Here is a 20,246-nt window from a genome sequence, read left to right on the forward strand (position 1 = left end):
TAAAGAGCTAGGGACCACAGTGACAGTTTTACTTTGTGTCCCCTTTAAGAAATGAATATGACGCATCAAAACTTTCCAAGGACAGCTGCAGTATCACAGGGGTGTGGCTTGTTAATGATTACCACTGTTCAAAGTAGATTTAGAGGTGATCATTACCACCATAGTACCAATGGAAAGCTAATACAGAAGTTGAAAGTGGGCTTCAGATGGGTCTCTCTAGTCCAAGGGCCCTGGTGTGATCGCTACCTCTGCATCCCCTATCGCTATGCCACTGCCTGTAAGGCCCACCAACAGTACGTTTTTGTAGAAAACCACAAATATTCACAGGTGAGAGGTCATTTGTATCTCAGCAGAGATGTTTTACTATTTCTGTGGATTTCCACAAAACAAGCACTGTTGGTGGGCCTTGAGGACATGGTTGGGGAACACTGTTAGAAAAATAATGTTTAGCGAAGAGATGGATTGGTGTAAAGCCAGTTAGTCAGAGGTTCTAAGCTGACAGATTAATACTACCTACTGTAAATGACAGCTACATAGGAAAAAAATAATTTACAGTGCTTTTTATTCTGTGATAAAAATACTTCTTAAATGTGTGTGTAACCTTGTCAATTTTACAGTTTTTCTTGATAATGCCTCTCTAGACGATAGATATAGTGTCCAGTGTGAAACACATACAGTAACAGAAAAATATTGAAAGCCAGAGTATGCTCACATTACTGTATATAAAAGTTTATTAAGACAAAAATAATGGATGTTCTTCTAATAACAAGTCTAACGTCTGCGGTGCCATTTACCATCCGATATCGGAAGAGGGATTTCCTTCTTCAGGATAAGTATTTTTTGTATGAACACCTTTAAAATCAAAGGATTTGCCTTTCACTTGGACAAGGTACACAATCTTCATTAGGCAGCTATACCTGTTAAAGAGCATTGAAAAATTAGTATTCATAAAAAATTAAACTCACAAAGAATGGTATGCTTTATTTAGCCTGAATCATGTCAGAGTAGTTGTTTAATAAACCTTACAATACCAACACATTATCCAATCTGAAAGTGGAACAGCAAAGGTGTGATGCAAATTGAGATCAGACGTGCATTTTCTATTGCTGAAGTAATATCTATTTTTGTAATTAAGTAAAGAATCCTTTACACATATTAGTATAAATTATGAATGGATTTTCTGCAGTTTTTGGTCACTTGAACAGCTCAAGCTCATGATGATTTTTTTTTCTAATTATTCAAAACATTCAACACTTTTTCTCAAATACCTCTCTTCTCTCCTCTTGATCCCTCTCCCCAAATCAGATTGACACTCTCTAACTGTTATAATGTTCAAGGACAACCTAACCTAAAAGCTACTTTTCCAAGTAGAATATAACCCATAACCAACTGCAGGAGTGGGATAGAAGAATATAGCCTAACATATGGGGCAGGAGAACGCGTGCCATCTCTCTCTACATCGCACACGCCTTTAACTGAGGTTATAAAGTTCAGTCTAGGTTTCATAAAACCAAATATGGTTTACCATAATCTGGGACTCTATTGGCCAATAGCTTCCTTTTTGCAAACTCCATGTCTATGCGAATGACTTTTCAAGTTAAAGCGGAATATAACCCTGCATTTCAACTAAAACATTATTTACAGCATATTATATGCAACCAGCATTTTTTTTTACTATACCAGCATTGGAAGGGTTACACACAGAGCTTTAAAGTTCCGTGGAGAGAAATGCTGCCGCATCCGAAGTTTAGATAGATACATTTAAGTAAACACAATGTAACAAGTGAGGAATGTGACTCACTCTCTCTCTGTGTCCCGGGAGCTCCTGCACAGTCAGTGTGTGTCACATTCTACACTTGTTACATTGTGTTTACTTAAATGTATCTATCTAAACTTCGGATGCGGCAGCATTTCTCTCCACGGAACTTTAAAGCTCTGTGTGTAACCCTTCCAATGCTGGTCTAGTAAAAAAAAAAAATGCTGGTTGCATATAATATGCTGTAAATAATGTTTTAGAGCAAAGTTGAAATGCAGGGTTATATTCCGCTTTAAGTGCAAAGTTCCAAAACATTTTAGCACCATCAAATGTGCTATTTCAGTTAGGGTCATCTATTGGTACATGTCACAAAACAATTGGTAAAGAAGTAATTGTAGCTTTTGAGCAAAACTGCTGTACTGTTTTGATAAGAGAACCTTTTGTAAAACAGAGAATTGGGAAGTTTGACAAATGGGAAATGGGGGAGGAAACAATTTTGGGGCTTATTAAAAAATCCCTAGATTGCAATCTCCAATGGATTTTTAGTTGGTTACACTTTTAAAATGTAAAGTAAAATATGTGTTTAAAGACACAGTAAGAAAAATGGACAGAGACCACTATCCCTCATAACAGATGGTATTTCTCAGGGGATTTGATTCCTTTAGCTAAATCCAATCCTCATGGTTCATAAGTTAGGGTCTTCCCTCTCCCCCTAACTTATGGGCAATATTTTCCAGGGTTAAGAATGAAAAAGATTGCGTATTTATTTACTTTTAACAAAAATACTTACCGTTGTTAATGGTGCCTCACTTATATCCTCTGTTAGAGAATCAGAATCAATTTTATTTGGCCAAATAGGCCTGTACTTACAAGGAATTTGACTTGGCAGTTGCTTTACGTACACAGAAAAAAACAATACAAGGACAATCTATTAATATTTATTTTATTTTACTTATTTATTGTATTTATAAAGCGCCAACATATTACGCAGCGCTGGTAAAGCGCTGTTATAACTGTTACAAGTCAAGGAGAGGATATAAGTTAAAGTGGAAGTAAAGAGGGGAAGAAGCATGTCACACGCCCCCTGGTGGCTGGACCGCACAATGCCTTCCAATCAGTTTCAGCACACAGACCGTCCAATCTCATGGGTGCAATCGATGAGCTGAAACCACTGGAATTTTGGCAGCGGACAGAGGCGTGCAAACTATAAAACCAAAATACTAGGCTGCCACCATCTCTATTTTTAAATAGGAAAGAGAAGCCCACTCTGACTGATTCTAAGACCTGAGGATAAAACGCTTAAAACACACTCTATTTTATCTGGCTATATGAACAGTAGTAGGGACTTTACGGAAAGCTAGGATTCGTTCTGTGTGGCTGAATAGTAGGTGTAGCTGAGCAAATAAATAACTTTAGAGTCTTTTATTATAAATGCAATATAAATAATTCCAGCTCTGTCTACTATTTAAGTGCAGCGGTATAACCATCTGTTTCTCAATATAAATAATTAATACATACAGAAAATTATTAAAATCAACAATTATAAAGACAAGCGTAGCTCAATGTAAAAATAAAAAGGGAAAAGAAACAAGCAAAACAGTATACTTTGAGTTCAGGTGAAAATGTCTTTTTGTGGAAGAAAATGGCTAAGTTCTTGGTTTCAGAGTCAGGGGACTCAGTGTCAAAGTCCAAACAGGATAGATGCCAGCATGTCCTCAAGCTGGCAATTATGTAATGCGGGTGATGTTCAAAATGGAGGACCTCGATTTTGGGTACTCTCCCCTGGTTATACTTCTGACACAGTAAGGAGGAGTGAGGGCGGGGACCACACACCACTTGGAACGTGAGATGAGCCATCCCCCTTTTCACGGAGACAGAAAAGAATATCTAAACTATATATGGGATCTACCTCCCAGAACCGTACAGGTCAGGGCAGATTTAATACCATTTTCAGGTCAGTCAGGATTTATCCAGCACAATAATACCAAACACGAGGGGTAGGCCCCCTGTGGTATCAGCAGGGTACTTTGGACCTGTCGTACTGACCATCCATAAGTCGGATTGGTCTGGAATTTTCTCAGTACCAGTGCCAGGCCAGGTCTGACACACTCTGCGAGTTTGAAGGGCCTGGTAGCTTTGCAACACAGGAAATATGACAAATATAGCGGTTAATGAATTATCTTATAAATAACAGTTCACCATGAGTTTATAGTTGCCAGCTGGAGAGATTGCTGGTGCTTTGAACTTCTCAGCTCAGAGCCTACGTGACAATTCCTGCTGGGAATGTTTTCACAGTGGCTGCACTAAGACCCGCTTTATGAGCTTCTGTCAGCCCAGATGTGTGGAGACCTGATGTATGGGGGTCCTTAACACAGCTGGGTGCCTGGGAAACTTCTCTGAGAAGGTGTCCTAATGGCTCTGGACATTTAGTGTAAGAGGAACAAAGTTGTCTTTTAAAAGAAAAAATGTCATTCTGATCACTGCAAGGAACTGTGCAATCTAACCAGGAAGCGATCAGAAAACCAACTGCGCGGATCTTCCTGAATCGCCTGCACTTCTCACGGCTGGCCGTGACAAAGCAGGCATGAGCAAATTAGAAGGGCTGCCAAAGGGGTGTGGCCATATACAAAACGGCAGACGTGATGAATTCTTTGCACACTTGTACACATGCACAACAGCACAAAACTGTATCTTGAATTGACAGTGTTGCAACTAGTATGCAGTGAGTCTGTGTTTATGAATATGCAAAGTAATAATTACTCTTGTGGTTTAGAATTTGGGTACTGCCCTTTAGCACCTTCTCTGTAACAAAAGATTGTTTATTGATATCACCAATAATACAGTACTGTTGGTCAAACGGGTGTTGCTGTGATGCTGTCTAGGGGTAACACAGCACGTCATGTCACAAATATTAGACACTGAATTACTAATGCACAGTGGCGGTGGGCTATAATGGTAATGTAGCCACACACATTACTGTCACACAGATGATGATGTGACAAGGTAACAGTGCGCTTTGATCACACAGCAGGAATTGATCAGCAAAGGGGTGTCGTCACAAATGTCTGTCACACAGTTTTTTCGGCACACTGATATCACCAATAACACAGTATGGTCGGTCACACGGGTGTTGCTGTGATGCTGTGTGGGGGTAACACAGCATGTGGCATGTCACAAATGTCAGTCACTAAATGACTTCTGCGCAATGATGGTGGGCTATAACGGTGATACAGCCACACCCTTTACTGTATATGGGGTTGTGTTACTACACCACACCACATAAAAACAACAAGTTATAAGTACAGCAGGGTCAATGTCACAGGCAGTCCTTAAAATGACTTTTGTGGTCAGTAAGAGTCCTCAAAAGACTATTGTGGGAATCCCTAGCTGGTGAACTGCAAGTAGCAGAGCTCCTAGAAAGAAGAATTGTACTATTTTCTATAATGACTGATTTTGTTTGTTTTTCCACTATACGGAATTCTTTTTTTTTCTGATTTACAAAGGATGGTCACACAGGCACTAGACTCCAGAGGGGAAGTTAGAGCACAGCTTCTGATGCGCTATACTCTGCCTTTACACACTGGACTAGGAAAGTGCAGGAGGGGGACAGGAACAGATAGTGGGACAAGGGGACAGAAGGAGGCACAAAGGGGGACAGAAGGAAGCACAGTGGGACAGAGGGAGGCAGAGACGGACACACAGAGAGCCAGATCATCCACAAGGCAACTTAGGCAGGCACCTAGGGACTGGAGAGAGTCTAGGGGTCCTGTTTATGCTAACCTCCTACAAATCTTGCCAAAAAAGCTAGGTGGCTATTAAGTGTGGGCCCAAAATCGTTGCTTGCCTAGGGCACAATTTCACTTTAATCCATCCCTGGATGCACAAGGAGGCAGAGGTGGCACAGGGGGACTGAAGATGGCACAAGGAGACAGAAGGAGGTACAAGGAGACAGAAAGAGGTACACACACCCATGGGGGAGTGGCTTAGTTTGGGGGCAGGGCTTAGTTCAAGGGCGGGGCTTAATCAGGGGCATGGCTCCCCCCCAGGACCAATCGCATTCCAGGCAGTGGCCTATAATGCCTACACTTAAAAACACCCCTGGTTCTGTGCTGTAGTGATCTCAAGTCCTAGACTCACAGCTCTGGCATGGTTCTGCATGAAGCATGGCTACTGCCAAAGGGAGGAAGTTGTTCCTTTGACTGGAATTTTTTTTGCGTCTGACCGGTATATGACTCCTGAAGGCATAAGCTGGAAGATGGAGTGAGCAGGGTAATAGGGGTCAAGTAAAGGACTAACGGAATTGCTGTGATGTGTGAGTGGAAGTAAGACAGGCTTATTTGTAAAGTATATATTTTACTTGCAGCGCGTTTCCGGGAGAGAAGCCTTCCTTTGATCAGACTAAACATCAGAACAATAGTTACAGAGAGTTTAAATACAGAGTGTTTTAAATAAATGTTCGGCCAATCATTGGCATCTATTTCCTGTGGGAAAGTCTTTAAAATGAAAGGGACAATCGCTGGCCTTTATGGAAAAACAAATTCTGGGCTTATTTCCTTTAACCACTTTACTACTGAGCGGTTTTTCCCCTTCTGTACCAGAGCAATTTTCACCTTTCAGCTTCAACTGTGATCCCATTCATTCATCTCCCCTGTAACGGGCGGCGGTGATTACATCGGTGGGAGCGAGCACGGAAGCGTGCGGCTGCCATCCGCAGCCATTGACGATTATCTACATCGCTGGGCAGGAACTGAAGTCCTGCATAACGTAGATATAATGTAGCAAACTGCTAAAGTGGTTAATTAAAAAGAACCATTTAACTTACTCGTCGTATTAGGACAATTTTGATCCTAGTTAGGTAGTATGAACATGTATATCGTAAGGTATAATAGTGCCACTGTGTGCTGTTTTGTGTTGGATATGTTGCACTAAGTATATAAAATATATATTCAATGGGTTAGTACAAACACCTGTGTGTTTAAAAAACACTGCACAATATTTTACCGTGCATATTATGTGACCTATATTAGGATTATTATTATTATTACTATTGTCTGTATAGAGTTTTTTCTGTTTTAAAACCTTCTTCTTTATATATATATATATATTTTTTTTTTTATCCCTCTTTTTTGCTTATTAATACCTTTTTTATATGATTATTTTTATTCTAATTGCACTACTGGCCTCGAAAATGCAACTTGCAGACTTGCCAAGGAATTGGTACTCACTCATACATGTTGGATAATTCAGTTTGGGTTGTGCATAGACAGGCTTTGGCGGTTTGAGACATCTCCCAGTTAGTCCATTTTCATCTTTGTATCCAGTCTTACATTTAAAGTGCACAATGTCACCTTCTTCATAGTATATTTCATGATCATAGTTTTCATGAAGCTCTAAGAAGTTATCATCAAGTTGTTGTTGATCAATACGACAAAAACCTACAGAAATGAATCCAATTATATAAATAAAAACTAGTACTTCTCATTGGCAAAGTGGAGAAAAGGAGGATATTTACAGAAATACACTGAAGTGAAAAGAAAAGCATGATTAGAAGCACAAAACAGATGAAAATCATCAAAATAAGGAAAGGTATAACCAGAGAACTTGAAAATCAAAAAACATTGACAGCTTTTTTTTTCTCTCTCAAAGCAAACCTAAGCTGAAAATATTCTTATAAAATAATAATTAATTGTAAATATGCCATTACTAACATAGAGCATATTTTTATTTCCAGTTTATGATCTGTTTTTTAAAGGGTACCTAAAGTAAAAAAAAGTGCTTCTTTCAGCCCCCTGAAGTCCTCCCAGCCCATTGCCATCATTCCTCACTGCTTCATTCAGCCATGTCAGTCTGATGTAAAATCTGCTTCATTTACCGTACTTGCAAAACAAATAGAAGTAATGACCCTTTGAACTTTCTAGCACTAAAACCTTATTGGCATTGCTTACTCAGCTAGATAAAAGTGCTTTGCCTTCTAATTACTTTTCAGAACACCTGGCTAAATTCCACTTTCTGTTTGACTGCCTCATTTGCATAGATAACAAAAATAATTTTTTAACACTTGCAGTAAAGGAAAACAGAAAAATAGAAAGGAACGTCAGATAATTTCTTAGTAGGACTAGAACTTTATGTATGTTTATATCATCATGTCACATGTCATTTCGAGGGAACCCTAAGTTGGCCATATACTATACAACTGGCCATACACTATACAATCAGCGCAACAAAAGATGCTGGTGCTATATAAATTAATAATAATAATAATAATAATAATACAACTGGGTTTTTAACATCAAGATCGACATCACCAAGGACCAACTGTATTTTTCTTGTGATGTCAGTTGTTCTGTTGATCAGAAACATTACAGAGGAGATTCTTTGATTTAACTATTTTGATAGGTTAGCATTTGAAGGGAACTTTATATCATAAGCAGTGCATTGTCGCCATCTTCTCTTTTTTTTTTCTACTAGCTTAAAATGCTTCACTCTTCAGTCTCTGAAGGACATTAACCCTCCTGGCGGTCTATTAAAAACCGCCAGGCGGCAGCGCAGCCGGTTTTTTGATTTTTTTTTTTTAAATCATGCCTAGGGCTCGCTACATGATAGCTGCTCAGCAGCATCCCCCCAGCCCCGCCGATCGCCTCCGGCTACGGGGCGGGATGACGTCACCGACGTCATGGACGTCGTGACGTCTAAGGGAGACCCGATCCACCCCTTAGCCACCCCTTAGCGCTGCCCGGCGCTGATAGGCCAGGCAGCGCAGGGGTCTGGGGGGGGGGGGGGGGTGCTGTACGGCGACGCGGATGGCACGAATCGGCGCGGGGCAGCGGCGATCGGTATGCTGACGCAGCTAGCAAAGTGCTAGCTGCGTTCAGCAAAAAAAAAATTACGCAGATCGGCCCAGCAGGGCCTGAGAAAACCTCCTGCGTGGCTTACCCCGAACTACGTTCGGGGTTACCGCCAGGAAGGTTAAATAAACTGCATTACAATAATAATAATTTATTGAATAATTCAGATCAACAGACTAGTGATACATAGATGACCATGACTTTCATTTATAATGAGCCACATGTAAAGGAGGTTGAGGCAGGGAAAAAGTGTGTCGGACATGTCAGCGCCACTGGGTGCCCCCATAGGCTGTAATAAGAGGGTAATTTGGGTGCTGGCAAAAGATTAATATGAAAAAAACAGTGCAATTTGGCAGCAGAATTGCATCTTTCCCCTGAGTCCATGGCGGCCTGTAGGGGGAATGGTAATTAATTAGTCCTATGGGAGAAAAGCGCTTTACAAATGTTATTGTACTGTATTATATTAATGCTACAAGACTTTTGCAGCAGCAGAGTGAGCTGTTTTACGGCTTCACCCTGTGCCCAAATTTCCAAGAGCTGTTTTTGCCTGAATGCAAAGGAGGTAGTCATTTATAATAGGCTCCTATATATCAAAAAATACATTTTAATTGATGTAATTTTATAAGTAATATCCCTTCAAATAATGTATTAAACAGGCTTCCACTATAGTAAATTTGGGAAACGAACCACTTTCCTCAGATGCACAGCTTGCTGTCCCCGTGCACAATCCACAGGCAGCAATGTTCACAGGCTAGATTTGGCTCTGCTTTCCTCTATCCCTATAATGCACAGCCTGCCAGCAAGATTAGCCACTCACCCTCCGTACTGGGAGTGGAGGCTATGCTCTTCATACATCAGTGGGCATTCTTCCGTACTTTGTCTTAAGGTGGCCACTAATGGTCCAATTTCTAGCGAAAAATCGTTCGAGCGATCAGAAATTCTGATCGGATTGGTTGAAAATAATCTCAGTTGATGGGCACAATTGATTATGAACGATTATAAAAAAACCAAAACCAAAATTTGGATTTTCTTGATTGGTTGTGATAGATAGGAAGCAAAGATTGGTTCGTTAATGGCGTAGTGAACAATTTTTCTTCTGATCAGAATTTCCGATCGCTCTAACGATTTTTCATTAGAAATTGGACCATTAGTGGCCACCTTTAGGGTCCTCGCTTGATCATCAACCAACCCTCTTTTCATGGTGCTGGGAAGACAGTACAGAAGAATGCTCATTGATGTATGAAGAGCAGAGCTGCCACTCCCAGGACAGAGGGCGAGTGACTGATATTTTCGGCAGGCTGTGCATTGTAGGGAGGGAGAGAGGAAAGCAGAACCAAATCTAGCATGTGAACATTGTCACCTGTGGATCGAGCACGGGGACACGTGGGCGAACTTGATCCTGCACCACTATAGAGAAGGAGGTACACAGGACCACTATAAAGCGACACTCCAGAGTGCTCAAAGCCAAAAAAATACCAGTTCCATGAAGCCAGTTACTGTATAGACAGGAGCGGCTGGGCACATCCAGTTAAAAAAGCTTTTATTGTAGACATTTAAAAAGTTTGCATCAGCAGCACATCAATGCCAGGAGAGAGAGGGATAAGCATGCAAGAATGGTCAACAGCTGTTTCGCACTATACAAATTAGTGCTTCCTCAGGACCTGAGGAAGCACTAATTTGTATAGTGCGAAACAGCTGTTGACCATTCTTGCATGCTTATCCCTCTCTCTCCTGGCATTGATGTGCTGCTGATGCAAACTTTTTAAATGTCTACAATAAAAGCTTTTTTAACTGGATGTGCCCAGTCGCTCCTGTCTATACAGTAACGAACTTGATCCTGCAGGCTGTGCATCAAAGGGAGGGAGGGAGCAAGGAGAGCTGAGCCAAATCTAGCCTGGGGACTTTGCCGTTAGCAGAATTGCATTAAAGAAGGAGGAAAAGAGTTTTTTTCCATTGAGTAAAAGTCACTTTTTTTAAATTAGAAAGCAAGTGCCATAATATTCAGTAGTAATGTCGGGCAAAGTTCATTCAAATGTTCAGTAGCCCATCCAGTTTTTGATCAACAGTTCTCTGGTATTCATTATTGAGTGTCTTCTTGCAGCTTCATCATGATTGAGACTAATGGGCAACTACAGCATTCACACGTGAACCAATTGTGAGCAGCTTGGGGGGAGAAACTCCACAAGATGCCCCTGTACCATGGATGCACCACCTTTAGTGTATTTTTTTCCCTTATGGTCAGGTGCCTCTTTTGTACAAAAAAACAAACAAAAAAAAAACAGGTACATATTAAATATGAGTGTATACAATTATATCCTTCAACTTCATATGGTAAGTCTCCCAGGGCTAGCAAAATGAACTGTAATATGAAGGTACACCCTGATGGATCATCCATCACTAATTCATCTGCTTGGATAATGTATGCATTTAATTATGGGCAAATCCTTTTCTTAAATTGTACCCAAAGTGTAAAATACAGTATTTTCAGAACTACATACATACCTAAAGAGAGGGAAGCCCCTGGATCCTATTGCGGCTTCCTACAGTCCCTTGTCGCAGAGCACGTACCCCTGAAAGATTGTTAACAAGGAATAGTTGGCAATCTTATTGTGGCCGCAATCCTCTTTGCGAGGGCAAAGGAGGGACCTGGCCCCGAAAGGCAGGAGGGTCCCAGCAAGTGACGGAGGACAGCAAGTTAAGCCTCAATAGGATCTAGAGACTTTCTTCTACTTAGATAAGGGTTTAGCCTTGAAAAATTTTTAGGCCTTTGGTTCTCTTTAAACTCGCCATCATTAAGCTCTTAAAATCATTAAAGGGAAGATCCGCGCATAATATAAAAAACAAACTGCACTCCTGGTAGTCGATCGGTGCCCTCGCCGCAGCTCCTCTCCCTCCCGGCGTCCAGTGGTGAAGAAAGCGACCTCGCCAGGTTGGCTTTCGGGTCGGCGTCATGTGCGCTCCAGTAGTTCTGCGCCTGCGCAGTAGAGACCCGATGACGTCCCTACACCACGTGACCCCCCGCCGTGAAGCGCACGGAAGCCGACCTAGAAGCCGACCTGGCGAGCTCGGCTTCTTCACCGCTGGACGCCGGGAGGGAGAAGAGCTGCGGCGAGGGCACCGATCAACTGCCAGGAGCTGGAAGAAGCCCCAGGTAAGTGCAGTTTGTTTTTTATATTATGCGCGAAACTTCCCTTTAAGAGTCTTAAAATCAGGTGACAAAAATCCAAATCCGCTTAGCACCTCGATTTCATCGCTCAGAGAGTTCTTTACATCCTATCCAATTCCTGGTAATGCTTCCCATCAGATCTGAGCGTTACCTTAGACCTGCTAGTTCATAATGCATGTCATCCTACCGCAGTAACTCAGCATCTGGGAGCCTCCTTCGTTAACCCATTCGCGTTCCGCCGTTTTTACTTGAGAAATGTTCACCTCCCATTCATTAGCCTATAACTTTATCACTACTTATCACAATGAACTGATCTATATCTTGTTTTTTCAGCCACCAATTAGGCTTTCTTTGAGGGGGTACATTTTGCTAAGAGCCACTTTACTGTAAATGCATTTTAACAGGAAGAATAAGAAAAAAACAGAAAAAAACATTATTTCTCAGTTTTCAGCCATTATAGTTTTAAAATAATACATGCCTCCATAATTAAAACTCACGTATTGTATTTGCCCATATGTCCCGGTTATTACACCGTTAAAATTATGTCCCTATCACAATGTATGGCGACAATATTTTATTTGGAAATAAAGGTGCATTTTTTTCCATTTTGCATCTATCACTATTTACAAGTTTAAAATAAAAAAAATATAGAAATATTTCATCTTTACATTGATATTTAAAAAGTTTAGACCCTTAGGTAAATATTTACATTTTTTTTTTTATTGTAATGGTTTTTTTTTTTATATTAAACATTTTATTTGGGTATTTTTGGGAGGGTGGGATGTAAACTATAGTTTTATAATGTAATTGTGTGTTGTTTTTAATTTTTTTTACTTTTAGTTGTAGTTTTACTTTTTGGCCACAAGATGGCGGCCATGAGTTTGTTTACATGATGTCACTCTAAGCGTAACACACGCTTAGAGTGACGCAGGGGGGAGGCAACGGCCAGAAAAAGCACAGCTTCCGAGAGAAGCTGTCGCTTTTTCAGCGGGGGAGAAGAATCAGTGATCGGGCACCATAGCCCGATACATTGATTCTGTGGCTACCAAATCCGTGGCCAGGAGTGCGCGTGCACATGCGCGATCGGCCGCGGGAGCGCGCGGTAGCGCGCATGGTACGTCCAGGAACCAAAATAGGTTAAGGAGAACCCCACAGCTCCCATCTGGACTACCACCACTGCCCGCCCCCCGATCCTTTGCTAGTACTTCTGGTCCTGTCAGTCCTTGCCCCCTGCAGCACCGAACCCCCAACAGCTCAGCAGCAGTAACATGCAGTGGCTTGCAAAAGTATTCGGCCCCCTTGAAGTTTTCCACATTTTGTCACATTACTGCCACAAACATGAATCAATTTTATTTGAATTCCATGGGAAAGTCCAATACAAAGTGGTGTACACGTGAGAAGTGGAACGAAAATTATACATGATTCCAAACATTTTTTACAAATCAATAACTGCAAAGCGGAGTGTGCGTAATTATTCAGCCCCCTGAGTCGATACTTTGTACAACCACCTTTTGCTGCAATTACAGCTGCCAGTCTTTTAGGGTATGTCTCTACCAGCTTTGCACATCTAGAGACTGAAATCCTTACCCATTCTGTCAGGAACCGGCCCGCGGCACGCCTGCGTATACGGTTCCCGACTGCGGGTTTGACCAGATCAAGCGGGGAGCAGCCTTATTCGAGCCACAAACAAGGCTGTAACCCCTCAAAAGCTTCTTACTGCCACCACTAGCGATTGTTAGACACGTCAACTCAGCTGTCGAGTGCTCAACACGCAATCTGCGTTTTCGTATTCGGGTCAGCTTTGCGCTTAGGCCGAATACGGGAACGCCACGCACCCACACACGCAGTACAGTTGTACAGTAACACAGCACAATCAGGCACTGACTTGTAATGCAAGTTACACTATCGTGCAGCAAACCCACTAACAGTCGTTCCGAACGATACTGTTAGCCACTCCCACTCTGCTATCGAGCGCAGAAGTGTCCCATACACACAATGCAATTACAATTTCATATGGTAGTGTTGCTCAAGCATACAATTAGGCATGGACTTATACACAGCTACACTGCAGTCTCCTCTAGGCTCTGAGTGTTAGTTTAGTACAGCAGAAGTCAAGCTTATTAAATAATAATTTAATATTCCAGGAAAAAGTGGAACAATGCAGAACAGAGTATATACAAAAGATCACAAAAAACAAAATAAAAAGTTACACAATTAAGAGTTTACAAAGATACACACGAGACAAGTTACAAAAATAAAAATGGGATAAACGTAAAGTGAACTTTTACCATCGCAAATGTCCAACCGTGGAGAGACGCGGATTTACCGATTTCCTCGGGATCATTTCTAGCGATGAGCTACTCTCGGGAGAAGATACCTGTGGCTGTTCTGGACCAACTTAAATAGTCTGAAGTGTCCCCTGGGCAGAGGCGTATCTGAGTAATATGGCGCCTATGGCAAACACTAAATTTGCGCCCCCCCCCATACTAGTTTAAAGTGTCCCTGTAGCATAAATTGAGTAGCCATGGTCCCCTATATTTTAGATTTAAGTAGCCATGTGCCTCAAAATTAAATAAATGGCCTGGCTGCATGCTGAGGTGGGTGGGGGGCAGCATCTAGCTGTGGTATTAGGGTGTATTTGGTTGGGTGGGTGGCAGCATCTGACTGCTGGCTGGGGTGGAAGGGTGGGTGACAGCATCTGGCTGCTGGTTGGGGTCTGGAGGTGGTAGCATCTGATTGGGGTGGGTGGGTGGCAGCATCTGACTTTCAGCATCTGGCTGCTTGCTGGGGTGGGTGGCAGCATCTGGCTGGGATGGGTGGCAGCATCTGGCTGCTTGCTGGGGTGGGTGGGTGTCAGCATCTGGCTGCTTGCTGGCAGCATCTGGTTGAGGTGGGTGGCAGCATATGGCTGCTTGCTGAGGTTGGTGGGGTGGCAGCATCTGGCTGGGGTGGGTTTTGGATGATGATAGCATTTGGCTGATGGCGGGGTGAGTGGGTGGCAGAATCCGGCTGGTGTCGGTGGCAGTATCTGGCTGCTTGCTGGGGTTGGTGGGGTAGCAGCATCTGGCTGGGGTGGGTGGGTTTTGGGTGATGGCAGCATCTGGCTGTATGCTGGGGTGGATGGCTGGCAGAATCTGGCTGAGGTGGATGGATGGCAGAATCTGACTGGGGTGGATGGATGGATGGATGGCAGAATCTGGCTGGGGTGGATGGATGGCAGAATCTGGCCGGGGTGGATGGATGGCAGAATCTGGCTGGGGTGGATGGATGGATGGCAGAATCTGGCTGGGGTGGATGGATGGCAGAATCTGGCTGGGGTGGATGGATGGATTGATGGATGGATGGCAGAATCTGGTTGGAGTGGATGGATGGATGGATGGATGGCAGAATTTGGCTGCCTGGGATGAATGGATGGCAGAATCTGGCTGGGGTGGATGGATGGATGGATGGCACAATCTGGCTGGGGTGGATGGATGGATGGATGGCACAATCTGGCTGCCTGGGGTGGATGGATGGCAAAATCTGGCTGGGGTGGATGGATGGATGGATGGCAGAATCTGGCTGCCTGGGGTGGATGGATGGCAGAATCTGGCTGGGGTGGATGGATGGCAGAATCTGGCTGGGGTGGATGGATGGATGACAGAATCTGGCTGCCTGGGGTGGATGGATGGCAGAATCTGGCTGGGGTGGATGGATGGATGGATGGCAGAATCTGGCTGCCTGGGGTGGATGGATGGCAGAATCTGGCTGGGGTGGATGGATGGCAGAATCTGGCTGCCTGGGGTGGATGGGTGGCAGTATCTGGCTGGGGTGGGTGGAAAGGGGCTGGCAGGTGGCAGCATCTGGCTGGGGTGGCTGGGTGGCAGTATCTGGCAGGGCTGGGCTGGGTACTCACAGTGTTCCTGTTCCAGTACTCATTTCCCCACCGCGTGTAGCACAGAAGTTCAGTCAGTGACCAGCAGATCTGCATCTCTCCCCTTCCTGCAGCCACTCTGTAATCCACCGGCTAGGTCTGTTCAGAGAAGCAGGAAGACCAGCCAGGCGATTAGCAGCTATGGAGGGGGAGAGATGCTGATCTGCCTGTCACTGACTTTCTGTGTTCTTGTGGTGTGGAAATAACTGCTGGAATGTGACTATCGTGACTGTCCCCAGCAGCTGAGGAGAGAGAGAGAGAGTGGGCAATACTGAGCTGCAGCATTCCACAGCCTAGAAGCCCTGAGCAGCCATCACTGATCTTCCGTGCTCAGGCAGAGGTGATGGCTCCAGGACCTGAGGTACTACCGTCACACACAGATACAACTCAGCTGAAGGGGAGGGAAGCTGTAATGCTCCGTGCCCTGCCCTCTTTATCTACACAGCGTGAGTGGAGGGCTGAAGGGAGCATTGATTCACAGCACAGGGAGGAGGGAGAGGGAACTGCGTCCCCCTAGTAGCTGGAAGGAGGCGGCGCCCAGGGCATTAGCCACGCCTGCACGTCTGTAGATACGCCTCTGCCCCTGGGGCATTTAATGTCCAGCCCCAAGGAACTAATGCAATTTCCCCGTTTGTGACATCACCGAACGCTTGTCATAATCTTCCTGTGATATGCAAACTTCAAAGGGTTCCTCTTTCAGCTTTTTGAAGGTTGCAGATTTCACAGGTAAGATTGTATCCTGAGAACAAGTATCCTGTTTACACTTACAGATTTCAAAGCAATTCCACTTCCAGCCCACTATTCAGACTTAAGCTAAGTACCCACGGGGGTACAATTGTAGCTGTCGCCGCACACGGGAGCGTGTGCGCGACAGTTCGGCGGCAGTTCGGCGACAGCTCGTCGCCAAATCCCTCTGCATCCACACGGCAGCAGAGGGATTAGCGATGCGGCGGAAGCTGTCGCCGAGTTTCCTTCCCCCCGCCGGAAGCTCCGTGTGGTGTGTGTGGGTAGCTGTCGCTAGCCCGCATACACATGCGGGGCTAGCGACAGTTCCGGCGAGGTTGCGGCGACGACTGTAGCCGGCGATTGAACAGTTCAATCGCCTGGCGACAGCTCCGACGGGCGACGGTTCGGGGCGCGCGCATCATACACACGGGAGAACTGTCGCCGCAACACGCGCGTGCCACGCGGTTGCGGCGACGGCCGTCCCCCGTGAGTATGGGCCTTAAGAGGTAGCCGAACGCCTGTGTGGGCTTCAACCTGGTCGGGTAAATGTCTAAGTAAGTGTTTCCTTCCTAGTGGCTAGGTAGACAGTTCCTAATTACTGTCCACGTTCCTTTGCCTATTGAAGGTGACTGGTTTATTCAATGAAGACAATGGCAGTTCCCTTGATCTCTGCCCTGGATGCAAATGTAATCTACATACAGACATTATCCAGGTGACACCTTCCAAAAGCCAGACTGGCTGACATACCTACACCTCTGACAAAATATACAGCAGATTAGAAAAATGATATACTGAATGAAATATACTCCTGTATTCCTTGCATCATTAGCCTCATAACTAGCTGCTATATTCCTGACACATTCTTCTTTGCAAAACAGCTCCGGCTCAGTCAGATTAGATGGACAGCGTTTGTGAACAGCAGTTTTCAAATCTTGCCAAAGATTCTCGATTGGATTTAGATCTGGACTTTGATTGGGCCATTCTAACACATGAATATGTTTTGTTTTAAACCATTCTATTGTTGCCCTGGCTTTATGTTTAGGGTCGTTGTCCTGCTGGAAGGTGAACCTCCGCCCCAGTCTCAAGTCTTTTGCAGACTCCAAGAGGTTTTCTTCCAAGATTGCCCTGTATTTGGCTCCATCCATCTTCCCATCAACTCTGACCAGCTTCCCTGTCATTGCTGAAGAGAAGCACCCCCCGAGCATGATGCTGCCACCACCATATTTGACAGTGGAGATGGTGCATTCTTAGTGATGTGCAGTGTTAGTTTTCCGCCACACATAGCGTTTTGCATTTTGGCCAAAAAGTTCTATTTTGGTCTCATCTGACCAGAGCACCTTCTTCCACATGTTTGCTGTGTCCCCCACATGGCTTGTGGCAAACTACAAACGGGACTTCTTATGCTTTTCTGTTAACAATGGCTTTCTTCTTGCCACTCTTCCATAAAAAACAACTTTGTGCAGTGCGTGACTAATAGTTGTCCTATGGACAGATTCCCCCACCTGAGCTGTAGATCTCTGCAGCTCATCCAGAGTGACCATGGGCCTCTTGACTGCAGTTCTGATCAGCGCTCTCCTTGTTCGGCCTGTGAGTTTAGGTGGACGGCATTGTCTTGGTAGGTTTACAGTTGGGCCATACTCCTTCCATTTCTGAATGGTCGCTTGAACAGTGTTCCGTGGGATGTTCAAGGCTTTGGAAATCTTTTTGTAGCCTGAGCTTGCTTTAAATTTCTCAATAACGTTATCCCCGACCTGTCTGGTGTGTTCTTTGGACTTCATGGTGTTGTTGCTCCCAATATTCTCTTAGACAACCTCTGAGGCCGTCACAGAGCAGCTGTATTTGTACTGACATTAGATTACATTAGATTACACACAGGTGCACTCTATTTAGTCATTAGCATTCATCAGGCAATGTCTATGGGCAACTGACTGCACTGAATAATTACGCACACCCCACTTTGCATTAATTGATTTGTAAAAAATGTTTGGAAACATGTATGATTTTCGTTCCACTTCTCACGTGTATACCACTTTGTATTGGTCTTTCACGTGGAATTTCAATAAAATTGATACATGTTTATGGCAGTATTATGAAAAAATGTGGAAAACTTCAAGGGGGCTGAATACTTTTGCAAACCACTGTAACTACAATTCATAGGGCACCCCCAGCAAAACGTTGATGCCCCCCCATGTTACCACCCCTTACTTTGCCTCCCCTTGGTGCCCTTTACAGCCTTGGGGCCCATATTACACAGGTCTTAATATAAGTACGGCCATCATGATCTGACCCATAAAAAGTGTAGCCACACAAACACCTGATCTGAAGTATAGTCCCCTGTATTGGAGGAATGGGTGCCCCTGCAATCACAGGGGCTGCTCTCTTCTAATTACGCACCTGCTCAGCAGTGCAACCTTGGCCTTGCTGCTACTCAGCCTGCATCTCCACCAAACATCCTCCACCCCTTGCCAGCATTTCCCTCACTCTGTGGTACTGCAAGGCCAACATAGCATCTTTGAAGCTCCAGCCATAGATTCTCATTTGTCCATGGTCTGACTCAATAAAAATCCTCCCTGAAGGCTTGGACCCACTAGGCGTACTTTTGTAGTGCTTGCTAATCCCCAAAACGCTATGCCAGTGGATCCCTATAGGCATGGTCCCACTAGCAGCGTTGTGATTGCAGGGCAATCACAAAATTCTGCTTGCTGCTAACTTCTGCAATTTAGCTTATTGCATGTGCTTTGGGATTGCCACAAAGTGCCATAGTGGGTCCCAGACCTGAGGAAAGTTTTTATTTCAGGGAGGATTTTCATTGGTCTATTAAACGTTCTGGGGGTCCACGTGTGGCAATGGTGGGGTTGAGGAGAACATTGGAAAATCCAGAGCCTTTCCTCTACCTAGGTGAGCCTAGGTTTTTTTTTTTAATTGCATTGAGTACACTTTAAAGTCACAGAAAAAAATATAGAAACAAAAAAATATTAATCCTTACATTAAACAAGACATCTTTTCTTTTTTAACTAACTTTATGTACCCTTTAATAGTTAAAATAGCTACAATGCTGCAGGAGCTAAAATATTTCCCAAGAAACAAATATGATACTTACTTCTACTTGCAAAACATCTTGGATATTTCACTATTCCATTAAAACATAAAGCTACAAAAATTCCTGGGCGTCTGAAATTTCGCTTGCATTTTAAATTCATTTCTGTAAGATGTTTATGAATCTGAAACTGGTCTTCTGGTGATACAAGCTCAATGTGATTATCCTCCAGACTGGTGGCAGATATGGTACAAGGCTCTGCAAAATATTATTCAAACCTTTTCAAAGTGGTTTTAAATATTTGAACTACTGAGGTAACTTATGGTACCTACTGGCACATTGTGGTAGGTCACTCCACTGACCACGGTTACAGAATACATTACTGTGTCCATCAAGAACATAAGGTTCCTCACACTCAATGGCTACTGAAGATCCAAAGTCATAATACTCTTGTACAGGATGAACTTTGCCATTTGCAATCTTCGGAGGAATGCAATTCCCTAATTCAGAATACATTAAAACATAATTCAATGTACATCTGACCATAGTCACCAGCGACAGCATCATATTTAACGACTTCGCATCCAGACCTTGTTTACCCCCTGTGGACGAGAGCAGTTTTGACGTTTTAGCTATGTCCCTATTTAATCAGCAATAACTTTATCCCCGACACCTAAATGATACATATATCGTTTTTTTTCAAGACAAACTAGACTTTCATTGGGGGTATTTTGTCCCAAGGAAATTTTTTTCTATGCATTTTAATGGGAAAATAAGGAGAAAAATGAAATAAAAAAAAAATG

The 20,246-nt window shown here is 43.6% G+C and overlaps 1 protein-coding gene across 3 annotated transcripts in view; it reads right to left on the reverse strand.

The window, feature by feature from the left end:
* Positions 1-713: 713 nt before the first annotated feature.
* LOC137521185 (coagulation factor XIII B chain-like) overlaps positions 714-20,246 on the reverse strand; it is a 140,774-nt gene continuing 121,241 nt past the window's right edge. For 2 of the 3 annotated variants that reach the window (XM_068240114.1, XM_068240113.1), the window contains 4 exons: positions 19,776-19,943; positions 19,507-19,701; positions 6,982-7,191; positions 714-917 (listed from right to left, as the gene is read on the reverse strand). In XM_068240114.1, the coding sequence (XP_068096215.1) occupies positions 904-917; positions 6,982-7,191; positions 19,507-19,701; positions 19,776-19,943 (587 nt within the window). In that variant the 3' untranslated portion in view covers positions 714-903. The remainder of the gene's footprint in view (positions 918-6,981; positions 7,192-19,506; positions 19,702-19,775; positions 19,944-20,246) is intronic. The other variant, XM_068240115.1, reaches the window with a different exon arrangement.

The sequence above is a fragment of the Hyperolius riggenbachi genome, chromosome 6 (assembly GCF_040937935.1).
Source record: "Hyperolius riggenbachi isolate aHypRig1 chromosome 6, aHypRig1.pri, whole genome shotgun sequence".
Classification (NCBI taxonomy): Eukaryota; Metazoa; Chordata; class Amphibia; order Anura; family Hyperoliidae; genus Hyperolius; species Hyperolius riggenbachi.